General features: G+C 49.2%; 5 protein-coding genes across 5 annotated transcripts; 2 read left to right on the top strand and 3 right to left on the bottom strand.

The window, feature by feature from the left end:
* Positions 1–648: 648 nt before the first annotated feature.
* BGZ61DRAFT_541383 (uncharacterized protein) lies at positions 649–3,327 on the top strand (the record flags this gene model as incomplete). Its single annotated transcript, XM_046255041.1, has 5 exons — positions 649–950; positions 1,004–1,269; positions 1,334–1,704; positions 1,760–2,505; positions 2,565–3,327. The coding sequence occupies 5 exons, from the start codon at positions 649–651 to the stop codon at positions 3,325–3,327; spliced, it is 2,448 nt and encodes an 815-aa protein (XP_046094409.1).
* A 1,968-nt stretch (positions 3,328–5,295) lies between these two features.
* Positions 5,296–5,636, bottom strand: BGZ61DRAFT_541382 (uncharacterized protein; the record flags this gene model as incomplete). Its single annotated transcript, XM_046255040.1, has 2 exons — positions 5,296–5,422; positions 5,482–5,636. The coding sequence occupies 2 exons, from the start codon at positions 5,634–5,636 to the stop codon at positions 5,296–5,298; spliced, it is 282 nt and encodes a 93-aa protein (XP_046094408.1).
* A 7,253-nt stretch (positions 5,637–12,889) lies between these two features.
* BGZ61DRAFT_487005 (uncharacterized protein) lies at positions 12,890–14,331 on the bottom strand (the record flags this gene model as incomplete). The annotated part of the gene is made up of 4 exons (XM_046249922.1): positions 12,890–13,066; positions 13,236–13,480; positions 13,539–13,774; positions 13,982–14,331. The coding sequence occupies 4 exons, from the start codon at positions 14,329–14,331 to the stop codon at positions 12,890–12,892; spliced, it is 1,008 nt and encodes a 335-aa protein (XP_046094407.1).
* Positions 14,332–14,482: 151 nt separating this feature from the next.
* BGZ61DRAFT_203935 (uncharacterized protein) lies at positions 14,483–15,650 on the top strand. The gene has a single exon (XM_046237945.1). It carries the CDS (start codon positions 14,633–14,635, stop codon positions 15,515–15,517), a length of 885 nt encoding a protein of 294 aa, XP_046094406.1. The 5' UTR covers positions 14,483–14,632; the 3' UTR covers positions 15,518–15,650.
* A 1,260-nt stretch (positions 15,651–16,910) lies between these two features.
* On the bottom strand, positions 16,911–21,144 carry BGZ61DRAFT_203914 (ankyrin repeat-containing domain protein). The gene is made up of 2 exons (XM_046237944.1): positions 20,350–21,144; positions 16,911–20,301 (listed from the first exon to the last, which is right to left on the bottom strand). The coding sequence occupies exons 1-2, from the start codon at positions 21,028–21,030 to the stop codon at positions 16,972–16,974; spliced, it is 4,011 nt and encodes a 1,336-aa protein (XP_046094405.1). The 5' UTR covers positions 21,031–21,144; the 3' UTR covers positions 16,911–16,971.
* Between the last annotated feature and the right edge of the window lie 1,165 nt (positions 21,145–22,309).

Here is a 22,309-nt window from a genome sequence, read left to right as displayed (position 1 = left end):
GCTAGTTCTGCCGACTATGCTGGCTACTGCCGGTGACAGAAGGGTCCCCATGGGATCGGAACTGCAGACGCTACAGCCCAGAACTGGGAGGAGCCTTCACGATCATCAGGAAGGTCCCGGGCACAAGAGACCAGTTTATGATGCGGAGCGTATGTTCGAGCACCGCCACCGGCATAATACATTTATGCAACCATGCTGGCTCTCATGACCCAAGGAACGACGGGCACACGACCAGAGCTCGCTCCAGTGAATACACGGGATTTTCGTCAGCGGAGCTTTGGATGCTGGCGAATTGCCGAGGGCAGGTGAGGCGGCAATTGCCAGTCAGCCCCATGCTCGTGTCGTACTACGTAATTAGAGAGCGATACTCGGTGTTCGGTGCTCGGGGCCTGCGAGAAGGCGCGCACGAGGGCCATCAGACTCGGGCCTCGACCAGCTGTGGAGTTTTATTGGCCTCCCTTGCTAGCAAAGGCTGCTCAAATGGCATAACGGCAGGGATGAATTTCCCATAAGTACGACAAGGACGCATTGCCTCCTGTTTGCAGGTTTAGCGCTGCTGTTAGCAGGTAAACTCGCCGTGATCGCGATCGAAGGACTTACCCTTCCACTCAAACCCTGCTTTTACTGGCTATTGTTTCTATTGCCGAAATGCCACCCAAAGACTTCAAAGTCCTCATTGCTGGAGGAAGTATTTCCGGGCTTTCTCTGGCCCTGATGCTCGAGAGGAATGGCATTGACTTTCTGGTATTGGAGGCATATCCCGAGATTGCCCCTCAAGTTGGTGCCAGCATCGGTCTCCTGCCCAATGGTCAGCGTATTCTGGACCAACTGGGCTGTTACGAGACTCTTCTCAAACTCGCTGAGAAGCCTGTTGAGAATGTCTTTATCAGGAACCCGCATGGGGAGGTGATGGCATCTTTTGAGAACTTCGCCAGCCACTCCATTGAAAGGTCTGTTTCGGTCATTCGGTCTCGGTGTTGGCCACCATCTTACACTCTGATAGGCATGGATATCCCATCATGTTCTTAGATCGTCGGATGGTCATCCAGGCGCTCTACGACACTATACAGGACAAGTCCAAAGTCCTCACGTCAAAACGCGTCACAGCCGTCGAGAACATGGACACAAGCATCATGGTCACGACCAGGGATGGATCAACCTATTCTGGCGATATCCTGGTTGGAGCTGACGGTATTCACTCAACTGTCCGGCAGCAAATGTTGTTGGCCGCCAGGCTAGAAGCCAACACCATATACTCAGAGGAAAATGGTAAGCGGCTGATAGTTTGGGTTGACAGGTGCACGTGAATTTGGAAAGCTGACTCCCAGACCAGCGGTTCCATGCTCCTACGCTTGTATTTTCGGCATATCTATGGGGGATACTGGCATTGGCTCTGGGACATTACATTCGGTCTACAACGAAAAGCATTCCTTTTTGGTTGGTGGTGGCCCGGGAGGTCGAACCTACTGGTTTCTTGTCGTCCACATGGGAAAAACATTCCATGGTTCCGAAATTCCCACCTATTCAAAAGAAGCAGAGGAAGAGCTGGCTGAAAAGTATTGGGACAGCCCCATCACCCCGACTGTCCGTTTCTCAGATCTATACAAGCGGAAGGTCAATTCAGTTTACACCACTTTGCCTGAATATGTCTACAAGCAGTGGCATTTTGGGAGATCTATAACGATTGGAGATGCCAGCCACAAGGTGTGCAATGCAGCATTCTGTCCCGATGAAGCATCGTAGCTAATGCCTAAAGCAGTTCCAACCTCTGACAGGACAGGGCGGCAATTCTGCCGTTGAGACGAGTGCGGCCCTCACTAACAGCATAACCAGGGCCCTGAATCAGAATCCTCAGGGTCGACTTTCCCCGAATGAGATCAAGTCTGTGTTCCAGTCTGTCCAAGAACTCCGTCGTCCGAGAACTAGCGAGCTCGTCAAAGAGTCCCACAATCGCCAGCGACTCGAGGCGATGGAAACACCACTTATGAAGGCACTTGCACTCTACTACGTCCCGCTGCTCGGTATCGACAGAGTGACCGAGAGCTGGGTTGGAACATACGCTCCAGCAGTGTCACTCTACATGTTGCCGGTGCCATCACGGCCGAGAGCAGTCCCATACTATGACGAGCTCTTCCGGAAACCAGCTGGACGGGGACTCCTTGCCATTCCGATTTACGCCACTTTCGTCCTCCTCTCATACCTAGGATTCCGTCTAATATTCATTGCAGGCAGGGTGAATGGCCTCTGGATGTTCTTGAGCGAGACCCTACTGTCAAATACGCTTCTTGGCTACGATCTACAGTTGGAGAATCTGTTTGTGGGCATGGACGCTGTCAACAGTAAATTACAAGCTTTGGTCGCCCTTTTCCTTCCACCATTACTAGATCCCTGGGATCATCCGCGAAAACTGCAATCGGTCTACTTCCTGTCGTCTATGTTTCCGTTAATGGGAATTTTCGCCATCGAGGGCTACCGGACGAGGAACTCTGGGACACTTCTTCACAGGTACGTAAATATACGTGAGCAACGCATCGCATGAGTGACTAATATTCCTGCCACCGCAGTACCCTTCTATGGTGTTTCCTCTTCCACTCTCAATCATTCGGTCTCGTCGGGCCGCTTTGGTTCTTGGCAAGCATCTTCACGTCACGAAAATTGTCCTATCACGCCCCCACCAATCGAGCTGTTCCCACCGCCATCGCTAAAATTCTGCTTCCCGCCGTACTGATCGGGCACGTCCTTCCGACTGTCCTTCTTTTCGTCCCATACTCAAACCTAGTGTTCTTGCAGTATCTGGTCGCCTTCTGGCAGTTCAACCCAATTCTTATGGTCGCATTGATCGAGGGCCTTGCCCGATTCACGAGTTCGACGACGAGGAGGCCGGCTGGAGACTTTAACCAAGACCTCCCATACTTAGCCAGGACTTACGGGGTCCTATCCGGCATATCAGCGCTTATCAGTATTGCAACGGTGGTTGCTGCTCTATCATCACCGCACCTGTCGCTAACTAGCATAATTTGCCCGAGAGATTCTTTCGCCCCCGTTCATAGCTTCGCTGATGGCGTGTTTATCTTCTTTCAAAACGACTTTCTCGTCACTGCAATAGCCGCATTCTTGTGGTGTGTGGTCAGTATCTGGGATTTATATAGGATGGGCCTAACAAACCATGGAGTCCTCAAGGGCGCCGCGGCAGTCATTTTCGGATACATCATTGTGGGCCCAGGTGCGACTGTCGGAGGAGTGTGGTACTGGCGGGAACACGTGTGGAGTGGGATGCATTCAAACAAGAGCAACCTGGTAGGAGAAGTCAAAGGAGCAGCGAAATGACCTTGTCATCGTGGCATTAGAATTCATTGTCTGAAGAAGGAATAGAGGAGAGCCCGGTCGCGGTCTTTTTAGAGTCGTGCTATTCACGTAACCCCTCATTGCTAACGGTACAACCCGTCACGTGAAATTTGGTAATTTCATCCTTCTTTCCTTACCTTCCCCTCTACGTATCAAAATTCTACAACAGCTAGAGGCGACTAAGAATTATGTAAAAGTCTCTTGGGCTAGGTCTAAAGACCTAACCACAATCTAATCTCGTAGGGACGATTGAGTGACCGGGATGAAGTTATCGCCGGATGACGTTGGTGTTGCTCAGAGCCTCGAGCTAGCCTGGGTTCCCCTTCCCCTTGTATTTGTAGCTTTTCGTGATCGAGTCGATGACAGCGTTGAAGCCCGCGTCTGTAACGGCGTTGAAGCACGTGATGTGGGCAAATCCGCCTCAATCCCGGCTTGTGTACGGTTTCGACGGATACTTGGATTCAGCTGCCGTGTATTATGACGGCTTTGGCTCTGCCTTATAGCGGTTGATGAGCGCGTTGATGATGATGTTGATGAACGCGTTGATTCTATGATAAAATAGCTCGTATTTGTATTGCATTTTGACGTAACTTTAAACGGGCAGTCGATTTTCTGGCTTGCTGGCTGTCGAAGGCCCTGGATCAAGACTCCTGCATCGCACGCTGGCAACCACACGCCAGCGTAACGTATCTCAATCGAGGGGGTTCCATCAGCATCTCGCTTCTTCGTAGAGCCTTCTTGATAAGCACAGCGCCGTTATCCCGATAGAAGTTTTGAAGGGAGTTGAAAAGGTCGTCAATTGTGTGAAAATTCGGCGATCGGGGTGGTGGGGGGATTTCTTTTGGTCTCGTTCTGTTGGTCTCGATGGTCTAGGATAGGTAGGTAGGTAGGTTTTATTCGCCCGGGGGGACACACCCCAGAGGGCCTTTGCACTAAGCTGTTTCCGTTTCGTACAGAGCTTCCATAATCACCCGAAGCCCAACAATTTTCACTTTGAATGACTGATCCAATCTGGTGTATATGCCATGACAGGCCTGCTTGAAGGCCAATTTCTCCAAGTGTTCAGCATTCTATCCTCAGCAGCTGAAGCACGGTCTGCCAAAATGAGACTGTATGTTAGTAGGATTCAATCTGAATAGTTAGTGTGTCTGAGGCTTCTTATTCATGTCAACCCTCCCTGTTGCAATGGCGAATTTGATCGTCGCCCGTACTGCCTGTATGTTTGGCGCCTATTTGTCACTGTCAGATGCTGACTTTCCTCCCAAGATGAACGAGAGGTTTCCCAGCTTATTCGTGAGCATTTCAGCATGCCTTCCCGTTGCATTGTCCACTTTGTGCATCTGAATAGAAAATGTTGAACTGTCTCGGATGCTTGGCCACATTCGCACGTGTCCGATTCCACTGCATCGATCTTGTGCAGAAAGTTGTTTAGTCTTGCCACTCCGGTGCGGAGCTGGACCAATACACCCGCTTCCTTCCTTGTCAGCAGGTCATATAGAATGCGGGTATGCTTGCCAGGCAGGCTGGCGATCCATTTCACGTCCACCGTCCACGTATCCATGGCGTGGAAATGGATAGTCCTTGCGTCAATTTCCATCCATTCCATGGAGCTGGCCGTTACATAATCCATCCATCCACGCCAGGGCTCCGTGGAATGGATGCGTGGAGATGGAAGCAGGGGTATGGACTGGTAGAGGGGTTCCTAACCTAGTCCCCAAAATACCTTGTAATTCAGGGTAGACTAACTTGGTTATGGTCGGTAGAGATCTCAAGTACCTATATACCAGGTATTTTCATATATAAATTAAGGTATCTTTAAACAGAACATAACAGCTATGGGGTCGTGGATATTTCGCGTCACGGTGCCACGTTCGAGCGTCACCATACAAGCAGGCTGGCGATCAATTCAATTCCATCAATTTCGCCTTCGTGTGGCGTTGCGTTGACAGCTTACTCAGCATTTGGCCCGTGGAGTTGATCCACCACATCCCCAAATTGAATTGATAGCGTTGAATTGAAGTAGTTGAACTGCATACGCGTGTCGAGATCCCCAACTCGTACTGGGATATAGGCGGCACTAACAGCAAGTCGAAAGGTGTTAGTAACAACCGAGGGCAATCTTTCCGTCTCTCCTACCAATATTGGATGGGATCCTTAATAAGAGGCTCGTTCTCCGCGTCAGAACTCGAGAACCAGTAGTCATATTCGTCATGGTCTGCATTCAGTGACCTTTCCAAGGAAGGACATCCACCTGGCAGCTCGCTCAGTGTCACATTCAGGCCATAAGCCATTATTAGTGACCGCACTATTAGAGTGCCAAGCGGGGGCCAAAAAACATGGCACACCAAAAAAAATTTGCCCTGCCACACACCAAATTTCCTTCCGACACACCCATCCAAGATGACCGGCACACAGCATGAGACCCCCAAGAAAGCCCGGCTCAAAGGGGCCTTTGAGTTCCTTACAGCTAAAGGCATTCCCTTTCAGAAGACCGATCTTTTCAATCACTTTGAGATTCCAAGACGATCCGGCTATCGGATCCTAAGTACTGCGACTGATCGTACGCGTCACAATCAGCCTGATGTTCCAGAAACCCGCGGCCGTAAGAGGCTGCTATCAGAGACAGACCTCGATTCCTTAGAAGAAATGTATGAGGAGGAGGGATTTGAAGCCAAGCGCCTCCCTTGGCCAGCAGCTGCCTTGGAAGCCGGGATTGAGACAGACGTCTCGGAACGTACGATCCGACGGGCTGCTCATTCAAGAGATCTGTACAAGCGACTTGCGGTAGACGTTAATTTCAAGAGTAAAATTGATACTGACCGTCGATACAAATGGGCTATAGCTGCCCTGGAAGAGCGACCAAAGCCAGAAGATTGGTCAGATGTCTATTTCTCCGATGAGAGCCACTTTGGCTATGGCGACGAGCGCAGACCGTATATCGTACGGAGGCCCGGAACCCGGATTGAGCCGGACAATCTGTAAGAGCGCAAGCAGCCGGCATCCAAGGATGAGAAACGCCTCCATTGCTGGGCTGCTATCGGTCGCGATTTCAAGAGCCCGCTCGTCTGGTATGAGGTCCCTACGAATAGCAACGGCAAGTTGACTCAGACGGTATATATCAACGAGATCTTGGAGCCGTATATTAAGAAATGGCTCGACAAGGGCCGGCATTTTGTTCTTGAAGAGGATAATGCTAGTGGCCACGGGCCGAGCCAACACAATGCCGTACGGGCTTGGAAGGAAAAATACGGCCTAGATTACTTCTTTAATTGCCCAAGAAGCCCGGATCTATCGCCTATTGAGAATGCCTGGCGGGTTCCAAAGGAATACGTCCGCCGATTTCCACATTGGGATGAGCAGACCCTTAAAGACCTAGTAGAAGAAGGCTGGAAGGAACTGTCAATAGAGACAATAAATCGCTGGATTGATACAATGCCAAAGAGGCTGCAAGATGTAATAGATCTAGAGGGGAAAATGACCGGATGGTAGCTAGACCTAAGTTTTGGTGTGCCATGTTTTTTGGCCCCCGCTTGAGTGCGCATTCCCTTTTGCCTCAGCTCCTAATACAACACTCAGAAATCGAAAAAAGTCAGGAACTTATTCCATGGAAATATTTTCTATTCATCTGGCAAAGAACCCAAGTTCGTAAACGGCATACTAGTTAAGTTGCTATCCGAAGTTCGCCGGCGCTTGGTAGGTATGTTAATTTCCATTTTAATCGCAGAAAGTGGATGCAATGTTTTGGGACTCGGAAAGGCAAGACACGTTCGAGCGCCTTAAGTACTGCATACATTGCCGCATATGCAAGTAGTGTGGGTCTAGGAAGTACTAGTAACTAAGCGGGTTGGAAGCGACTCTCAAGCGCTGCTAATACTACCCTAGACCGCCACCCGTCTCAACCGGTGGTTAACGTTGAAGCTATCGCGATGGAATTGAGGCTTTCAATTTCGAGGCGAGATTGAATTGATTAAATTGACGCACGGGCCTTCCACTTCAATAATATTGAAATAGTTGAGGTGGAGGTGGAATTGATCGCCAGCCTGCATGCAAGTGCATTCTTGCAACTGCATTATATACCGCGTGGAATAGCTGAGAGCCCAATTATCAGCTCTATGGTGCTCGAGCCGCCGGACCAAGAGGATAAGAAGAACTCGTAGGATCTATTCCCTTGGAAAGACTTCCCTGGCTACATGCAATCCCAGTGCTGTGCTTCTATATCGTCGTGGATATGGCAATTCGGCTACGATATCGAGAAGAGCGATGATGATATAAAGCGGTGATAGATTTATAAGGTCTGTGTTAACAGTTGCAGGCTAAATTCTTATTTGACGGCCTTGAGCGGTATGCCGAATGCGGAGATCTATTTCTAGAATAACTATAAGGTCTGGAACTCTTCTAGAAGACGGAAGCAGCCTAGTAAAGTAAAGTAAAGAAGAAGATACTATCGAGGAATATTACTGAGATAATAAAGTTAAATATTTATAATATATAAAAGCAGTAAATTATAAACTAGATTATTAGCTATTTTAATTAGCTAATTTTTTAGTATTTAATTATCTTATAAATAATTAATAGTAACTTTTTTTTAAATAAAATAAAGATTTATATTTTTATACTATTTTTAAATATCTTAACTTACTTATAAAAATAACTAAAGTATATATTATCTATAATATTAACATACTTAATAAGCAAGTGTCTTAGACAAGCAAGTGTCTTAAAAATCCCAACTCTTAAGATAGAAATCGTAATAAAAACACCACAAACCATTTAATCAATTAAAACTACTTACTATACTCTTCCCCAGATATCTCAATCACTACCTGACAGATCCTTGTATTATGGCCGGGCTTGCCGCATACACCATAGCGCCGAACACCTAGTCCGACCGACCTTCCTCGACCACCACTCCTCGACGATTCGGCCACTACCTGCGCATCCACATCCATTTGATCAATTGCTTGCCTTCCTTCTTCTACCGTCATAACCCCTCTTCTCTGTAGTCTAGTCCTTTTTGCCCTCCGGCGCCGGCTTAGTATCTCATTCGCCTCTCGAAGGTCTTTATTCTCAGCGGTTAATAAGGCAACCCGATGCATAACTGCCTTTGTCCCCTTCGCAAGAGACTGTAGAGCCTTTAAAATTGACTCTGGAGAGCTGCTTTAATGCCTTCTAATCTGCCTTTTAAGGTATTCAGACTGAGATCCGGCCTCAATTACGGTCTTTGGGGTCCTTGAAGCCCAAGGGGTCGACGGCTCAGCTGCCTCCTCAACTGGCGTTGGCGTCCGTAGCTGAATATCAAGCTTTGAGATTACAGTTTCTGGGTCAAGAGGAACAAGGCCAGCTCCTTTAAAAGCCCCCCTGATATTTCTTTCCGTCATAGTAGCCTTGTGTGTAGCGTGGAAGGCCGGAAAGAACTCGGTCTTTGAAACGTGGGTTATAGAACATCTAATTAGATGCTCTATTTCTCGACCATAAGCCTTTTTCAGCACGCTAAAGCACCCGACGTCAAGGGGCTGGAGTAGATGAGAGGAATGAGGTGGCATACAAAGCCGGATGATCTTCTTTTCCTCGCAATATCTCTCAAATTCGATAAAGTGGTGACTTTCGTGGCCATCAAGGATTAAGAGACGATAGGAATTGATTGATCGATTGGTTGTACACCGGTTAAAGTGCTTGAGCTACTCGAGACTGGTCTCGTTATTGGTCTAGCTATTTTGGGTCGTCGCAATAGCCCAATCGCCCGGGAGGTTGCTTTCTCGGTACCAGTTGGCGAGGTGATATTGGCCTGCACCGATGATAAATGGCTGGATTGCCTAGCCTTCCGCATTGATTGCTTGAATGACTGTAATCCATTCCCAGTTTCCAGGCTATACTGATTTTAACTTTGAATGCCTTTCTACACCTATAATAACCATTCCGTTTGCAATTATACTTATAAGAAAGCCAGTCTTATCAAAGTTATAGATATCATTTAATTGAATACTGTACTTCGCGATTGTATTCGCCACAAGCCGAAACCAATTGCGGATAATGGTTGGGTCTTTACATTTGGCTCTCTGGTAGTTGTATTTACGAAAGAAATGCGTCTTAAGGTCTGGGTGCCGCTTGATGAAGTTATAAGCCCAACGCGTGCCAACTGGTGGCGCATCGCGGTCGGCAAGCAATTGATCAGCCATATCTTTAACACCACGTAGCCGGGGGGGAAATCCTCGCGAATCTAGGTCGAGAATAAAGTAAATAAGGATCTATTCCTCTAGATCAGATAGCCGACGTGATTTCTGGATAGTATCGCGTCGAGATTGGATGCCCTTCTGCCGGCGGCCAAGGGTCTTCCAGGAGACTGTATATATGCTTGCAGCGCCCCGAAGACTTAAACTCGGGTTATTTTGAAGGGCATGAAGAGCAAGAAGCATTCTAGCTTCATAATTAGACTGTGATATACTGGGTGGTTGGGAATTAATTGATTAAATGGTAATGATAAAGGTTGAGGGATTTTTAAGATACTTACTTGTCTGAGATACTTGCTTATTAAGTATGTTATCTATAAAAATATTTTTTAGGTATATAAGAAAAATAAGATTAAGATTAAGTTAATATTAATAATAGCTTTAGGGTTATTAATACTCTTTAAATATATAAATAGATATTTAATTTTATATAATATATTATAACTTTATTATTATAATAGCTTTAAAGCTAAAAAAAGAGTTATTAAAATTAGGAAAAAATATCCTCTTATAATATAAAAAATAGTGTTATTAACACTATTTATACTGTTTTAGTCGGACTAATATTAGCCCGATGATTGGAAATTAAAAATTGCTTTGAAATTAATTTACTTTAAAATCAACTTAATTTCAAAGCTGGATATCTCGGGATTTAGAATATAATAAGGGACAATTCCAATACCATCTAAAAGCTGATTTTTCAGGCTATTTAATAGTATATCTATTATCTAGCTGCAATAGCTAGATTTTGAGAAATCGTCTATAAAAAGCCTGAGACCTTTAAGCTATTTAAGACTTAAGATTCTAAGTATTATATACTACTATACACTATAATACACTATCTTATACTATCTTATACTATCTACTTTCTATCTATATATACCCCTTAATTTTATATCCTTTATTAGAATATTCCTCTTATTATAATATTATTTTATTTTACTGCTTAATAACCTCTAACAGGAGTTACTTTATATTATATTTAATAGTTAGAGGTCTAATAATTACTATACTTTATATAAAATCTATTACTATTTTTTTAATATTATTAGCTAGCTAGAAAAACTTATACTTAGCCTTTTTAAGCTTATTAATTACTATTTTAGAAATAATATTACTGCTTATATAGTTAAGGTTTTTTAAAGCTATAATATAACTTATAAAATAGGATATTTTATACTTAATAATACTAGTAATAATAATATAGTAATAGAAGAAATTAAAAAGATATTTAGTTTTAAGAGTAAAACTTAATAATTATATTACTTTAGCTATATTCTTAATCTTATTATTAAGGTACTTCTTTTTAACTATAATTCTAAGACTTTTAAAAATAATATCTAAGAGAATAAAACTCTTAATATAAAGATTTATAAGATACAAAAGTTATTAGAAGTTATAATATAGTAGAAGAATAAAATTAATTATAAATAAAGAGATATTCTTATAAAGAATATAAAGATAAGAAATAAGATAAGAATAAGGGATAATAGTGTATAAGATAGTATAATATAGTATATATTAATAGTGTATATAGATAAAAACAGAAGAAATATTTCCTAGGGGAAGCTTTTCTTTTATAGATAAATACAGCTAGTAGATATATAGGTATTAGGATAAAAATAATACTATTAGAAAGCCCAGAAATTCAGCTTTAAGATGGTACTGGATATTTCTTTTTAGGTTCTCTAATTGCCGAGTAATATTGATTTTAAATTATGGAGGAATTAAAAGCTTAGCTTATAAATTAAACTACTTAATTTCTAAGCTTAAATAGATTAATAAGCCAATTTGGATAGATTAGTTATACAGTATAAATAGTGTTATTAATATTGTATTTTAATATTATATTATAAGATTTTATCTAGAATATTTAAGCTTATATTTAAGCTTATATTCTAGCTAATAGAAGTTATATATATTTATATATTTATTAAACTTTAATAAAAATAAAAAGAGCTAGTTAGAAAACTTTATAATTTTACTTTTTAAATTTACTACTTAAACTTACTTATTAATTTCCTTTAGTTTTTTAAGCTTATTATATATAATAAGTATTATATGTGACGGCTTGCCTGCCTCCGGAAATGGTGGTCTCAGCCCACCATTTCGGCGGTTGCCAAACCGGGAAATCTTCGGTCCCACAATCACTCGCTGCTTTTGCGCCGCCTATAAAGCGGCCAGTCCCCGGCCCCGCATCCCTATGTACCTTTGTCGTCTCTTCCTCTCACTTTTTCTCCTTCAACATTACAGACCTTTGGTTCAGCGACACCACCTCAACTTGCACCGCACAGGTCATTCTTCTTCGTCAGTCCTTCGCCAGGCAAGACATCTTTGTCGCCTACATTTCTTCCTTTCTTCGACATCTTCGCGGTATCGATCTTCATTGACGGTATGGCCTATCACTCATCGCCATGATGCAAGCACAATTGACCAGTACCCCGGCACTCCATCCACATCATCCCACATCATCCTACCCCTTGGCGGTCGGCCCCCTTTAGCTTTTACCAAATTACTGAAAACGGCAATTCGACAATCAGACGAACCGAGCACGGCTGTATTTGTCGTCGACTTCATGCGTTGGCCCCATCATCCGCCAGCCGTTTGTCTGCAACCCCTGGCTTATGGTCGGGATGACCGAGCGCGGGCGTCTGGTCTACCGTGGTCTAGGCTAGGCAACCTGGCTGACAAGGTGGTATTGGGTTTCCTCTTGGACGGGGCGACGAATGATCGTCGAAGCTTCTCGAGATTGCCGCTTCAATGCCATGGGGGAGGAGATGAGAGGGGCTGGCGGGCTTGAGGAGTGATGCGGCTTGCTGAGGAAGCAGACCAACGACTACTGGTGGCAGCGACAGGGCTTGGTACGCCGGTCTCACGTTGAGTGAACCTTGGTCCACAACAATCCATGCCCGGCGCACCCGTTCCGGTCACACGGAGGCTTCCTCGTGTCCAACGGGGAGCCAGCCGGTTGTTGGTCGTCGGTTGCCTCATCTCATTTCCCGAGAAGGAAGGTGGACGTGTTGAGACGATAGCGCCAGTGCTGTGACAAGGCGACGGGGGGTGTCATAGCCTCGGGGGATGACCGATCATCACCAAGTGGCAGTGCGCTCTCGTCAATTCATGCAAGCCGTCGGACTTCTGTGGCACTCCTGATAGCCTCCACTGCAAGCGATAGGCTCGACTGCCCCTGGACCTTGTCAAGTCTGCCTTGGCCGCGATCATGAGACGGATCTAGAGCTGGCTGAACTGCCCGAATGGAACATGAGGGTGTGCTGGCCGCATAAGGGGGATGGAGAGGATTTCCGCGGCAAGATGCGTTATGACTCAACTGCAACAGCGAGGGGAGTGATGGTGTCATTCTTGCCGAGGGATTGCCAGGCATGCTCGGGGATGACGCGTTCGTCTTCGATTACGATGCTCGAGCGCCCGGATAGAATCGCTTCCGGGCGATGCCATCCAATGGAGACGACGAGAGGTAGCCAGCTGATCAAAGTCTGCAAGCCGTGTTGCAGGATGAGGAGAAGGAGAAGGATGTGATCCTGCCAGGTCGTTCATCTCTGCTCTGGTCAAACCAACTGCCTTGCCCGAAAGGTAGTTCAACCGTCAGCTCGCGAGCCGGCCGGCGAAAAGGGGGCTCATCAGACGAATCACGCCTGAGCTCACCACCAACAGAGCCACATCACCGACGTTTCTATCCATTTCCGTGCGCATCGAGTCGGTCCGACCCTTCTCTCCCAAGTCCAGCTGAATCAAACCCTTGTTTTGGGGGTCGCTAGTGAGTCCTGTTGGCTCGACAATCGAGGCGCTCTCGTTCCCCGTCGAAGGAGGGTGGCTCTGCCCTCGTGGGTGCAGAGGAGAGAGCGACTCGATAAAAGCTGGAGATCTCCGCTCCTGGATCGTTCTTGATCCTGCAATGCTTCCTATCCATACTTCTCATTCCTAAACAGCTCTTTGCTTTACGCTCACCATTATGAACCATCCCTTGAAGATCAAGCAATGGAATCCTTCGAAGCCAAAACGAAAGCCCAATCTTCGTGCAAGGAATCCCGAGCTGCGGCCAGTCCTTTCTGATGCCTCCTTTGCTCAGTCTATCGATGTGACGCGGAGAATCCTTGGCCTTTTGTAGGCGGGGAGGACTTGACCAATGTCGATCCCTACGCGGTTCCCGTCGATTGAGGAAATCATTGACGAGGTGATCCGTTCTGCCACCAGTGACAGCGCAAGGGACAGCATCGACACACCGAATCATACCGCTACCCCGAAAGCTATCTCCAATTCCATTCCCCCCTATCCCAGCGACGAGAGAGCAGGTGACAGCGTCAAGACAGAAGTCTTCGAATGACACGCCTAAACGCGGCAGTAATAGTCAAGGTAGTTCCCAGAATCCCTATCCGAGATAAGAAGCTTACAAGGACTGATAGAGATTGCCATTGCCATGGAAAAAGACAAAGAGCAGGGTATCTGTGAGATGTCTCCCAAACCACCATCGCCCTGGTGGCCACTCCCGACTCCATTCCGGGCCGACAAGTTGATCTTGATGATTGGCTGGTGGAATGCCGACTGCATCCAAAAATGTAGTCCCCCTCAATGCGCCGTTGCCATTGGTCTTAGGTGGGGTCCGACAATGATCCTCAGTCCCTGTCCGTCCTCGCTCAACTGCCTCCCGCGGCAACCGAGGTTGAGAATCATTCCCCGCAGGAGGAGCATAGTGACAGCACTGAGCATGGAGACACCCTGGAGGCTGATCATTGGGGGACATTGTTGAATCGACCCCTACTGAATTGGGCTTTGGGTATGCCACACCCTACCCAACGGATGCGTCTCTCTCGTCAGGCTCAACCGCACCGTCCACGCCTCCCTCACCTTCCTTACTTTCAAAGGATGAGACGCTGCAAAACCCTACCAGGTTCAGGCGGAAGGCACTTTGGGTCAGAGCGGCCTTGTGCCAATGGCCATGGATCTCAACCAACACGCAAGTAGCACTCAGGAGCCTGAAGTTTGCTCTTCGTCGAAGCAACCGGTTGATGACATGATTGGGGGCCGAGGCCGTTGTGGAGGCGATGTTGAACCTGTTCTACGGGTTAGGAGGCTCCCGTGCACCGACCCCTAGACGAAGAGCCCGAGGTTCATATATCCTCCATGGTGATTACTATGAGAGCGACGACAGCGACGGCGACAACGAGGACAACAACAACGAAAGAGGTCAACAGTCTCCAGAGCTCGACGGGGCCGACAGGTCAAGGCGATGCAGTGGGAGCGTTCCTATTGAGGCCTTGCTCGACAATGCCAAATATCGTCCTGCTCAGAGCACAGAGGACAGCGAGCGGCATCATGATGGCGACGAGGATGAGGGTGAGGCTTATGGACAGCGTCGACGCAAACGACGTCGTTCCCATGAGCCCTTGGCTAGCATCAAGCGCCGTCGCTATGGGCATACCACTCGCCAACGCCCTACGAACACTACACGATCGGTACTAAGTGATCGGACGCCAGCACCTCGCACGCTCAGCCCGTCCTCGTCATACACCACATCAGACGATTCAGATACTGGGCATGATTTTACGACATTTCAGGAATGGCAACTTGACAACGTCATACTGAAGCGGGTTGTTCTCCATGGTGTAGCCACCTTTCAGTTACAGTTCGACTGGGACATGTGTTCGAAGCATGACAACGCGGACGATGCTATTCATGACAAGCGCCGCCGAACATTTGCAGGCTCGACCGGCCGAGTAAATCGCAGCGAAGGTGCAAAAGCCAAGTTCACACCGGAAGAAGATAGTTTCCTCCTTAAATTGAAGGAGGGCGAAGACGGCCAGTCATCTCAACAGCTCACCTGGTCAGAGATTTATCGGCGGTTCAACGCGAGATTTCCGGGTCGACGATCATGTGGTTCTCTTCAAGTGCATTACTGTACGAAGTTGAAGGGCCGAGAGGAGCCTTAGCACATTGTTGGCAGTATTATAATTTATACATTTGTTGGACTTTTACTATCTTGGTTACGTGTTTTGTGATTTTGCAGCTAATGACCGAAAACTTAATGGTAACAAAACAACTGATCCTATCAGTTCAAAGCCCCCTTGAACAATCGCCCTACCCTATACCTCAGGATAGACCAGACCGTCACACCAGCTTTGTTCCCCGCCCTTTTCCTCGCAGTCTTGCGACCACGCGGGTTTACCCCACAGCAGTTGTCATGGAATAATTTCGATCATCCGGCCCAACCATATGAGTTATATGACAAAGGAATAACGTAATGGTAGAATCCAACATACCACACCCATCTCTGAGGTGCGGACAAATAGGGCAGAGTTGGTCTTGGTTGCATAACTTCTAGTCAAGACATCTAGTTCTTCAAGATGTGTTTTCCTGGCTCGCCTCTACCCGCTTCCTGTTATGCTCCCCCAGAAGTCCTAGTTCTTTTTGGCTAAGGCCCGTTGTTTTATCTCTTCCATAGCGGCTTCCCTTTTTTCTGGGGCGTTCCGGCCACGAGGCATTGAGCTAGAAGAGGCATCCTTTTGGTCCTGAATAGCCTCTTTTCGTAGCCGGCGGAATAGTTCTTCCTGGCTACGCTGCTGCTTCTCAAATTCCTTATTCCATTTGTCTTGAAGGGCACGATAAGTGAGATACAACGTGTTTAGTGGCCGTGTTTCACGGCTACCGATATCGCTGTTTCGCCGTTCTCGCCAATATTCGGGTCGGCTCCAGCATCCAGCATCCAACACGGCCACAATGGTTTCGTAACATGGGGCAGCATTGCCAACATGGACGGAATATATCCATGACTCCTGGGCATACCTACAAAATGCGCTATCCTGCAAGGTTGATTCCTCCCGTCACGGGTACTAGCCAAATTACCGACTGACACATCATGATCAAAGACGGCTTTCTATCAAGGTCACAAGGCTTACAGTCCTCGCCTCCAACACGCTAGAAGCACCCCATCTGTGTCAGGACGTCCGAAACTAGGATAGAAATAATTCGCAGCGGACATCACGAAGACACGGCTAGAAAATGAGCCACCTAGGGGGCATCGCGGTCCAGGACATAAATTCACAGCGACTCCTACGACCTTCTATTAACATAGTTATAAAAGAGAGAGAAAGAGAACGAAAGGGCGACGAAGCGCTTATGTATGCTGCTTCCCGAGCTATTATGGAGAGGGTGGCTCCGAAAACTCAATTACTACAACCCTCCCCGAGGCACAACCGAGTACAATTATTGCGGCCGTTGATGACGCCGAAGACGATGACGAATATGATATGGTCGAGGCTGTAAGGGCGGAGGCCGGGAGGAAGCCATAGGATATTGTGTTCATTCGACGTAATCCACCGGATCATAGACTTGATTAATCTCAACCGGAGCTTGGGACTCGATTCCCAGTTGTAAGCTAGAGGAGCTAGTCCAAACCAGCATCGGCGCCCTTGTCTAGTAGCATCTCGACAACCTCCTTATGGCCTTCTGCCGATGCCGCCTGGAGCGCCATGCCGTAGTCTCCGCCTTCAATGTTAACGTCAGCACCCTTGTCTAGTAGCATCTCGACAATCTCCTTGTGGCCTCGTGCCGATGCCGCCTGGAGCGCCGTGCCGTAGTCTCCGCCTTCAATGTTAACGTCGGCGCCCTTGTCTAGTAGCATCTCGACAATCTCCTTGTGGCCTCGTGCCGATGCCGCCTGGAGCGCCGTGCCGTACGCTCCGCCTTCAATGTTAACGTCAGCACCCTTGTCTAGTAGCATCTCGACAATCTCCTTGTGGCCTCGTGCCGATGCCGCCTGGAGCGCCGTGCCGTAGTCTCCGCCTTCAATGTTAACGTCGGCGCCCTTGTCTAGTAGCATCTCGACAACCTCCTTGTGGCCTCGTGCCGATGCCGCCTGGAGCGCCGTGCCATAGTCTCCGCCTTCAATGTTAACGTCGGCGCCCTTGTCTAGTAGCATCTCGACAACCTCCTTGTGGCCTTCTGCCGATGCCGCCTGGAGCGCCATGCCGTAGTCTCCGCCTTCAATGTTAACGTCAGCACCCTTATCTAGTAGCATCTCGACAATCTCCTTGTGGCCTCGTGCCGATGCCGCCTGGAGCGCCGTGCCATAGTCTCCGCCTTCAATGTTAACGTCGGCGCCCTTGTCTAGTAGCATCTCGACAACCTCCTTGTCGCCTTGTGCCGATGCCGCCTGGAGCGCCATGCCGTACCTTCCGCCTTCAATGTTAACGTCGGCGCCCTTGTCTAGTAGCATCTCGACAACCTCCTTGTGGCCTCGTGCCGATGCCGCCTGGAGCGCCGTGCCATAGTCTCCGCCTTCAATGTTAACGTCGGCGCCCTTGTCTAGTAGCATCTCGACAACCTCCTTGTGGCCTTCTGCCGATGCCGCCTGGAGCGCCATGCCGTAGTCTCCGCCTTCAATGTTAACGTCAGCACCCTTGTCTAGTAGCATCTCGACAATCTCCTTGTGGCCTCGTGCCGATGCCGCCTGGAGCGCCGTGCCGTAGTCTCCGCCTTCAATGTTAACGTCGGCGCCCTTGTCTAGTAGCATCTCGACAATCTCCTTGTGGCCTCGTGCCGATGCCGCCTGGAGCGCCGTGCCGTACGCTCCGCCTTCAATGTTAACGTCGGCGCCCTTGTCTAGTAGCATCTCGACAACCTCCTTGTGGCCTCGTTCCGATGCCGCCTGGAGCGCCGTGCCGTACCTTCCGCCTTTAGTGTTAACGTCTGTCTTTTCCTTGAGCAAGATATCTTCGACGACCAGTTTTAGACTAAGGAAGCTCGCCAAAGTCAGGTCCGTCCAATCTCCCCATCGCAGATACCTCTGGCTGAGGTAGGTAGGCGCCCAAATGCTCGCTTGGTGCCCGGCTGTATTACAGAGCATACGCGCATCTTTCCGGGACCGGTCAGCAGCGGCAGCTTCCTGAGAGATATAGTGCAAAGGCCAGTGGGTAGCGGCGTAGGAGAGGAATGGGGGTTGTTTATCCTCGGGACAGTCGTCTCCAGCTGGTATGTCGATATCGGGCAGCATCAAGTAATCGAGACATGATCGTGATATCGCAGTGTGCGATTCTGACATGTTCAAGCGCCCCTGCCATGTACCTTGTCGTTTCTTATGAATGAGAAATTCTCTCGCTGTCTGATGAATGAATGACAACTTTGAGTCATAGACGCTGATGAAGAGGCCGCAAAGATTCGTGACGACACTTCGGAAGTTGTCTCTTGTCCACAGTCCGGACTCAAGTTCCGCGTGTGATGCAAAACGTGCTTGCAAAGCTAATGTCAACGCAACGTTCGCCTCGTCGAGAGTTAAAGGCCGTGCCGCAGCGAGGATAAGTTGAAGAAGAATCTCGGTTTCTGCTTCATCCTGGTTTCTGCTCAAGATCTTTTCGTATGCGTCGTGCAGCTTGGACGGAATATCGGACAAGAGTGTTTCTATGCTTGACAGCTTCGAGTATCGACTCAGTTTCTCCTTAACTGTGTCGAATACGAGATAAAGCCAGAGGTACGTGCGGCTATTTTTGCTCTTAAGGCATTCAGAAATTTTGCGTCGATCGTCAGGGTCAAGATTGCCTGTGATTTCATTCACACGCGCATCGATGACTAGATTGATCTCGCGACCGATGTCGGCAGACTTTTCGTCGCCATCAAGACGTAGATACTCTGTTGTCGAGAATGCCCTGAAAAGGGCCTCTAGATGATCGTATGGACGGCTGGTGACGAGAAACTTGAGCTTCGAGGAAGGACTCGATAGTCCCTCGCTCGGACAATAGAAGTCCTTAAGTTGTTTGATTAATTCCTCCCTGCTGCGCCACTCGCATTCATCCAGAGCGTCGAGGATGCAAACGATTTCTCCGACGTCAGATGATCCGGCACACTCTAACAGGATTCGCCACAGCCCGGAGAAGTTCTGCGCAAGAGCTTTCTCAAATTTCTTGTGACTGGGCAGCGCATTTCCGATTAGGCTGCCGCTAGGGTCCTGAGCGAAAAGCTGGTGGAGAATTGCACATAGGGCATCGGCGCTGTGCATGCGGCGTTCGTCTCCGTCTTTGAAGAAGAAGTAACAGACGGTCGAGGTCGCAACATTCGTGGATAGTCGCTCATCGATCAGAGCTCGCGACAGGACCGACTTCCCACAACCAGGACCGGCAGAGACCCAGAGGAGGCTGGACGTGTTGCTGTCTCGCCATTTGCGGAACCTGTCGTCGTTGAAGAACCACTGGCACGTGCCTGGCACCCTCTGTGGGTTGAAGTTTTTGTTGCCTTCATAGTCGGACGCGAGATCCCGAAGGAGATCTCTTTCCTTCTGGTCCTCGTAGATTTTCTGGGTCTGCATGCCGCCCTCCTTGAGGATCCGGCGAATTTCGTCGAGGATGGTTCGCGATTCTTGCATCTCTTGCAGCTGGCGGTTCCAGCGTTCCCTGATTTCCTCCTCTTGGAGTGGAGGGATGCAGTCGCTGCGCCGCTTGCTCAAGTCATCAATATCGCGTGCCCTCCCAGCCCAGTCGTAACCAGCCACGTCTTTCCACGCGCGGGAGAGTTGGGCTTTAGAGAGATGACATATGACGAGGGCCTGATATTCGATGATGTGGGAATAGAGCTGGGCTAAGGGTTCTACGAGGTCTTGGTACTTTTCTCGGTGTGAGGATTCGAGGTAGGTCTTCTCGCAGAATTTCCAGTAGACTTGGACGTCGCCGATCGAGTTGAAGCCTTTCAGCATGGCCTCGTTTTGCGTGGTGCCGCTCGTGAGAAGCTACCCGGGTTAGCATGCGCATGGGAGCGTGGAGGACCATATACCTACGGGGAGAAGCAACAAAACACCGGACCATGCCAGCGCTGCGTATGGCTGAGTGCTCACAGCAGTCTTGACGATCGGGTCGGACCAGAGGAGGAACTTTGCAAGCCTCTCGACTTGTTCTCGGATCTTTACATCCTTGCCGAGAAGCGAGACTCGCCACTGCCTTTTCTCTCGATCTTCCAACAGCTTATTGATCATGGATTCGACGGACCGCGGGGTTGAGAGATCTCCGCCGGCTGCAGCGTCGTCTTGCAGGGAGGCTAGATGCTTCTGGTAGTCTGCCATCAGCTCGGGTTCTCGCCCCCGAAATATCTCGTAAGCCCGAGTCCATGGATCGGTGTCGTTGCTCGTCAGCGGCGTGTCGGAAACGATTGGCTGTCCCCGCGTATCGGAGGATGCTTCGGGAAGGGAGGCAGCCGGGGCAGGAGAGGGAGGCGAGGGTTGCGCCGGTGGAGGCTGCCGAACAGGCGAGGCCGGGCGAGCTGTAGAAGGCGCGGCTTGTTGGGGCTCGGGCTCGGGAGTCGCAACTTGCGTGGTTTGGGTCGGCTGCGGCTTGCCTCCAGGTGAATCAGGAGTGTCCGCGACGCTCCGGACCTGCGTGGTGGGTGCGGCCGTGCCGCTCTGGCCGCCCTTTTTCTTCCTTTTCAGTTTGGAGAGCTTGTCCTTCAGCCACTTGCCCGCCATGATTTCAGGACGCGAGAGTTTCGAAAGGGAACTGTTAAGGCGTCGGGAAACTCGCTTGGGAGCTGTCGAGATCGCCGGCAACGGCGAACACAAGGGGAGATGATGATGTCGAGAAGCTGGCCGACCCCGCGTCGACCGTCGTGCGGCTGAAAGTGCCCGTGTGTCAGACCACCCGAAGGTGCATGGTGCTAGTGGCTGGAAGGAGCCACGACTATTTGCGGAACTGCAATGTTCTGCGGCCAAGGTGGGACGGCAACCTATGGGGCTGCGCTGATAGCAAGTTCTGCGAAAGCGGTGCGTTGTCCCCGAAATGGAGGCGGTTGCCTGTCGTCCAATTCTCGTCTATCGCGTGGAAATGAGGCGGTGTCAGTCATTGCCCCCAAACACGGAGGGCAGTTCTGGCCTGGCCTCAAGAGCCAGTCCCGCTGCATGGGCATGCCAAGTCGCCGTCGTGGCCGCTGCAAGAGAATCTCTTTCGCCCAGCGACGCGGTCCTCCTGGCCAGGTACCCTCAGGAGGTCCCCGTGAGGAGCAGGTACGATGGAACCAGGCCGTGCTTTTGTTGGCCGCAGGAGGATCGGCCAGAGCCCGTGTGCGCGGTAGAGTTATGAGCACCGTAGAGCTCACGTTTGGGCTAATTAGTCCAGCGCCGCTGCTCCCGTGAACGTTGGTTCCCCTTTTTGCATCCACGGCGACATTAAAATAAAGCTGGCGTGCTAAACGCGGGCCGGAAAATCGCCATCCTAGCGCTGCGGGCCGCACATGATATGAACCATATTTGGAGCCGAGGCTCGCTTCTCTTCATTGGCACAGGGCGGCAATGGCGTCCAATTCGGGAAGCTTTTGGTCAACATCGCGTCCATGTTTGTGGCGGCTGACGACCACCTCCTCGGGCACCTGGAGCGGGACTCGGAATGGCTCCAGCGGCAGCTTGGGCAGTACCGGTATGGCCCCTGCACTAATGAGGCCTAGGCGCGCGGCAACAGTTTTGCCGCCTTTTATTCCTGTCACCTGCTTTGGCCGCTCTCCGGCCCTGAGCCCCCACCCAATCGCCTAATTATCTGCGCATAAGTTGTGATCGTAGCCGCCGGCCTAACCCAGTTCAAGTCCGCCCTGTCAGTGCCGGGAAATGGCTGATCAGGCTGCCCGGAGCCGTTCTACTCCACAGCCGCCTACGGCACGGGCCGGATTTAAGCGCTGGAGGCCTCCTAGTTCCTGTACGGTGATAGATGACACTAGGCGTGTTGTCTGAATTGGGAGTCAATGCATGGTTAGCGATT

The sequence above is a fragment of the Ilyonectria robusta genome (genome assembly GCF_021365365.1).
Source record: "Ilyonectria robusta strain PMI_751 chromosome Unknown BGZ61scaffold_60, whole genome shotgun sequence".
NCBI lineage: Eukaryota > Fungi > Ascomycota > Sordariomycetes > Hypocreales > Nectriaceae > Ilyonectria > Ilyonectria robusta.
This window is presented reverse-complemented; position numbering and strand designations above follow the sequence as displayed.

What these genes read in the sequence shown, in the direction of transcription:
- BGZ61DRAFT_203935 (XM_046237945.1), top strand. Translation starts at nt 14,633, where the DNA reads ATGTTGAACCTGTTCTACGGGTTAGGAGGCTCCCGTGCACCGACCCCT.
- BGZ61DRAFT_203914 (XM_046237944.1), bottom strand. Translation starts at nt 21,030, where the DNA reads ATGGCGGGCAAGTGGCTGAAGGACAAGCTCTCCAAACTGAAAAGGAAG. An exon ending in GTGTTTTGTTGCTTCTCCCC is followed by an intron (nt 20,302 to 20,349) that starts GTAGGTATATGG and finishes TAACCCGGGTAG; the next exon opens with CTTCTCACGAGCGGCACCAC.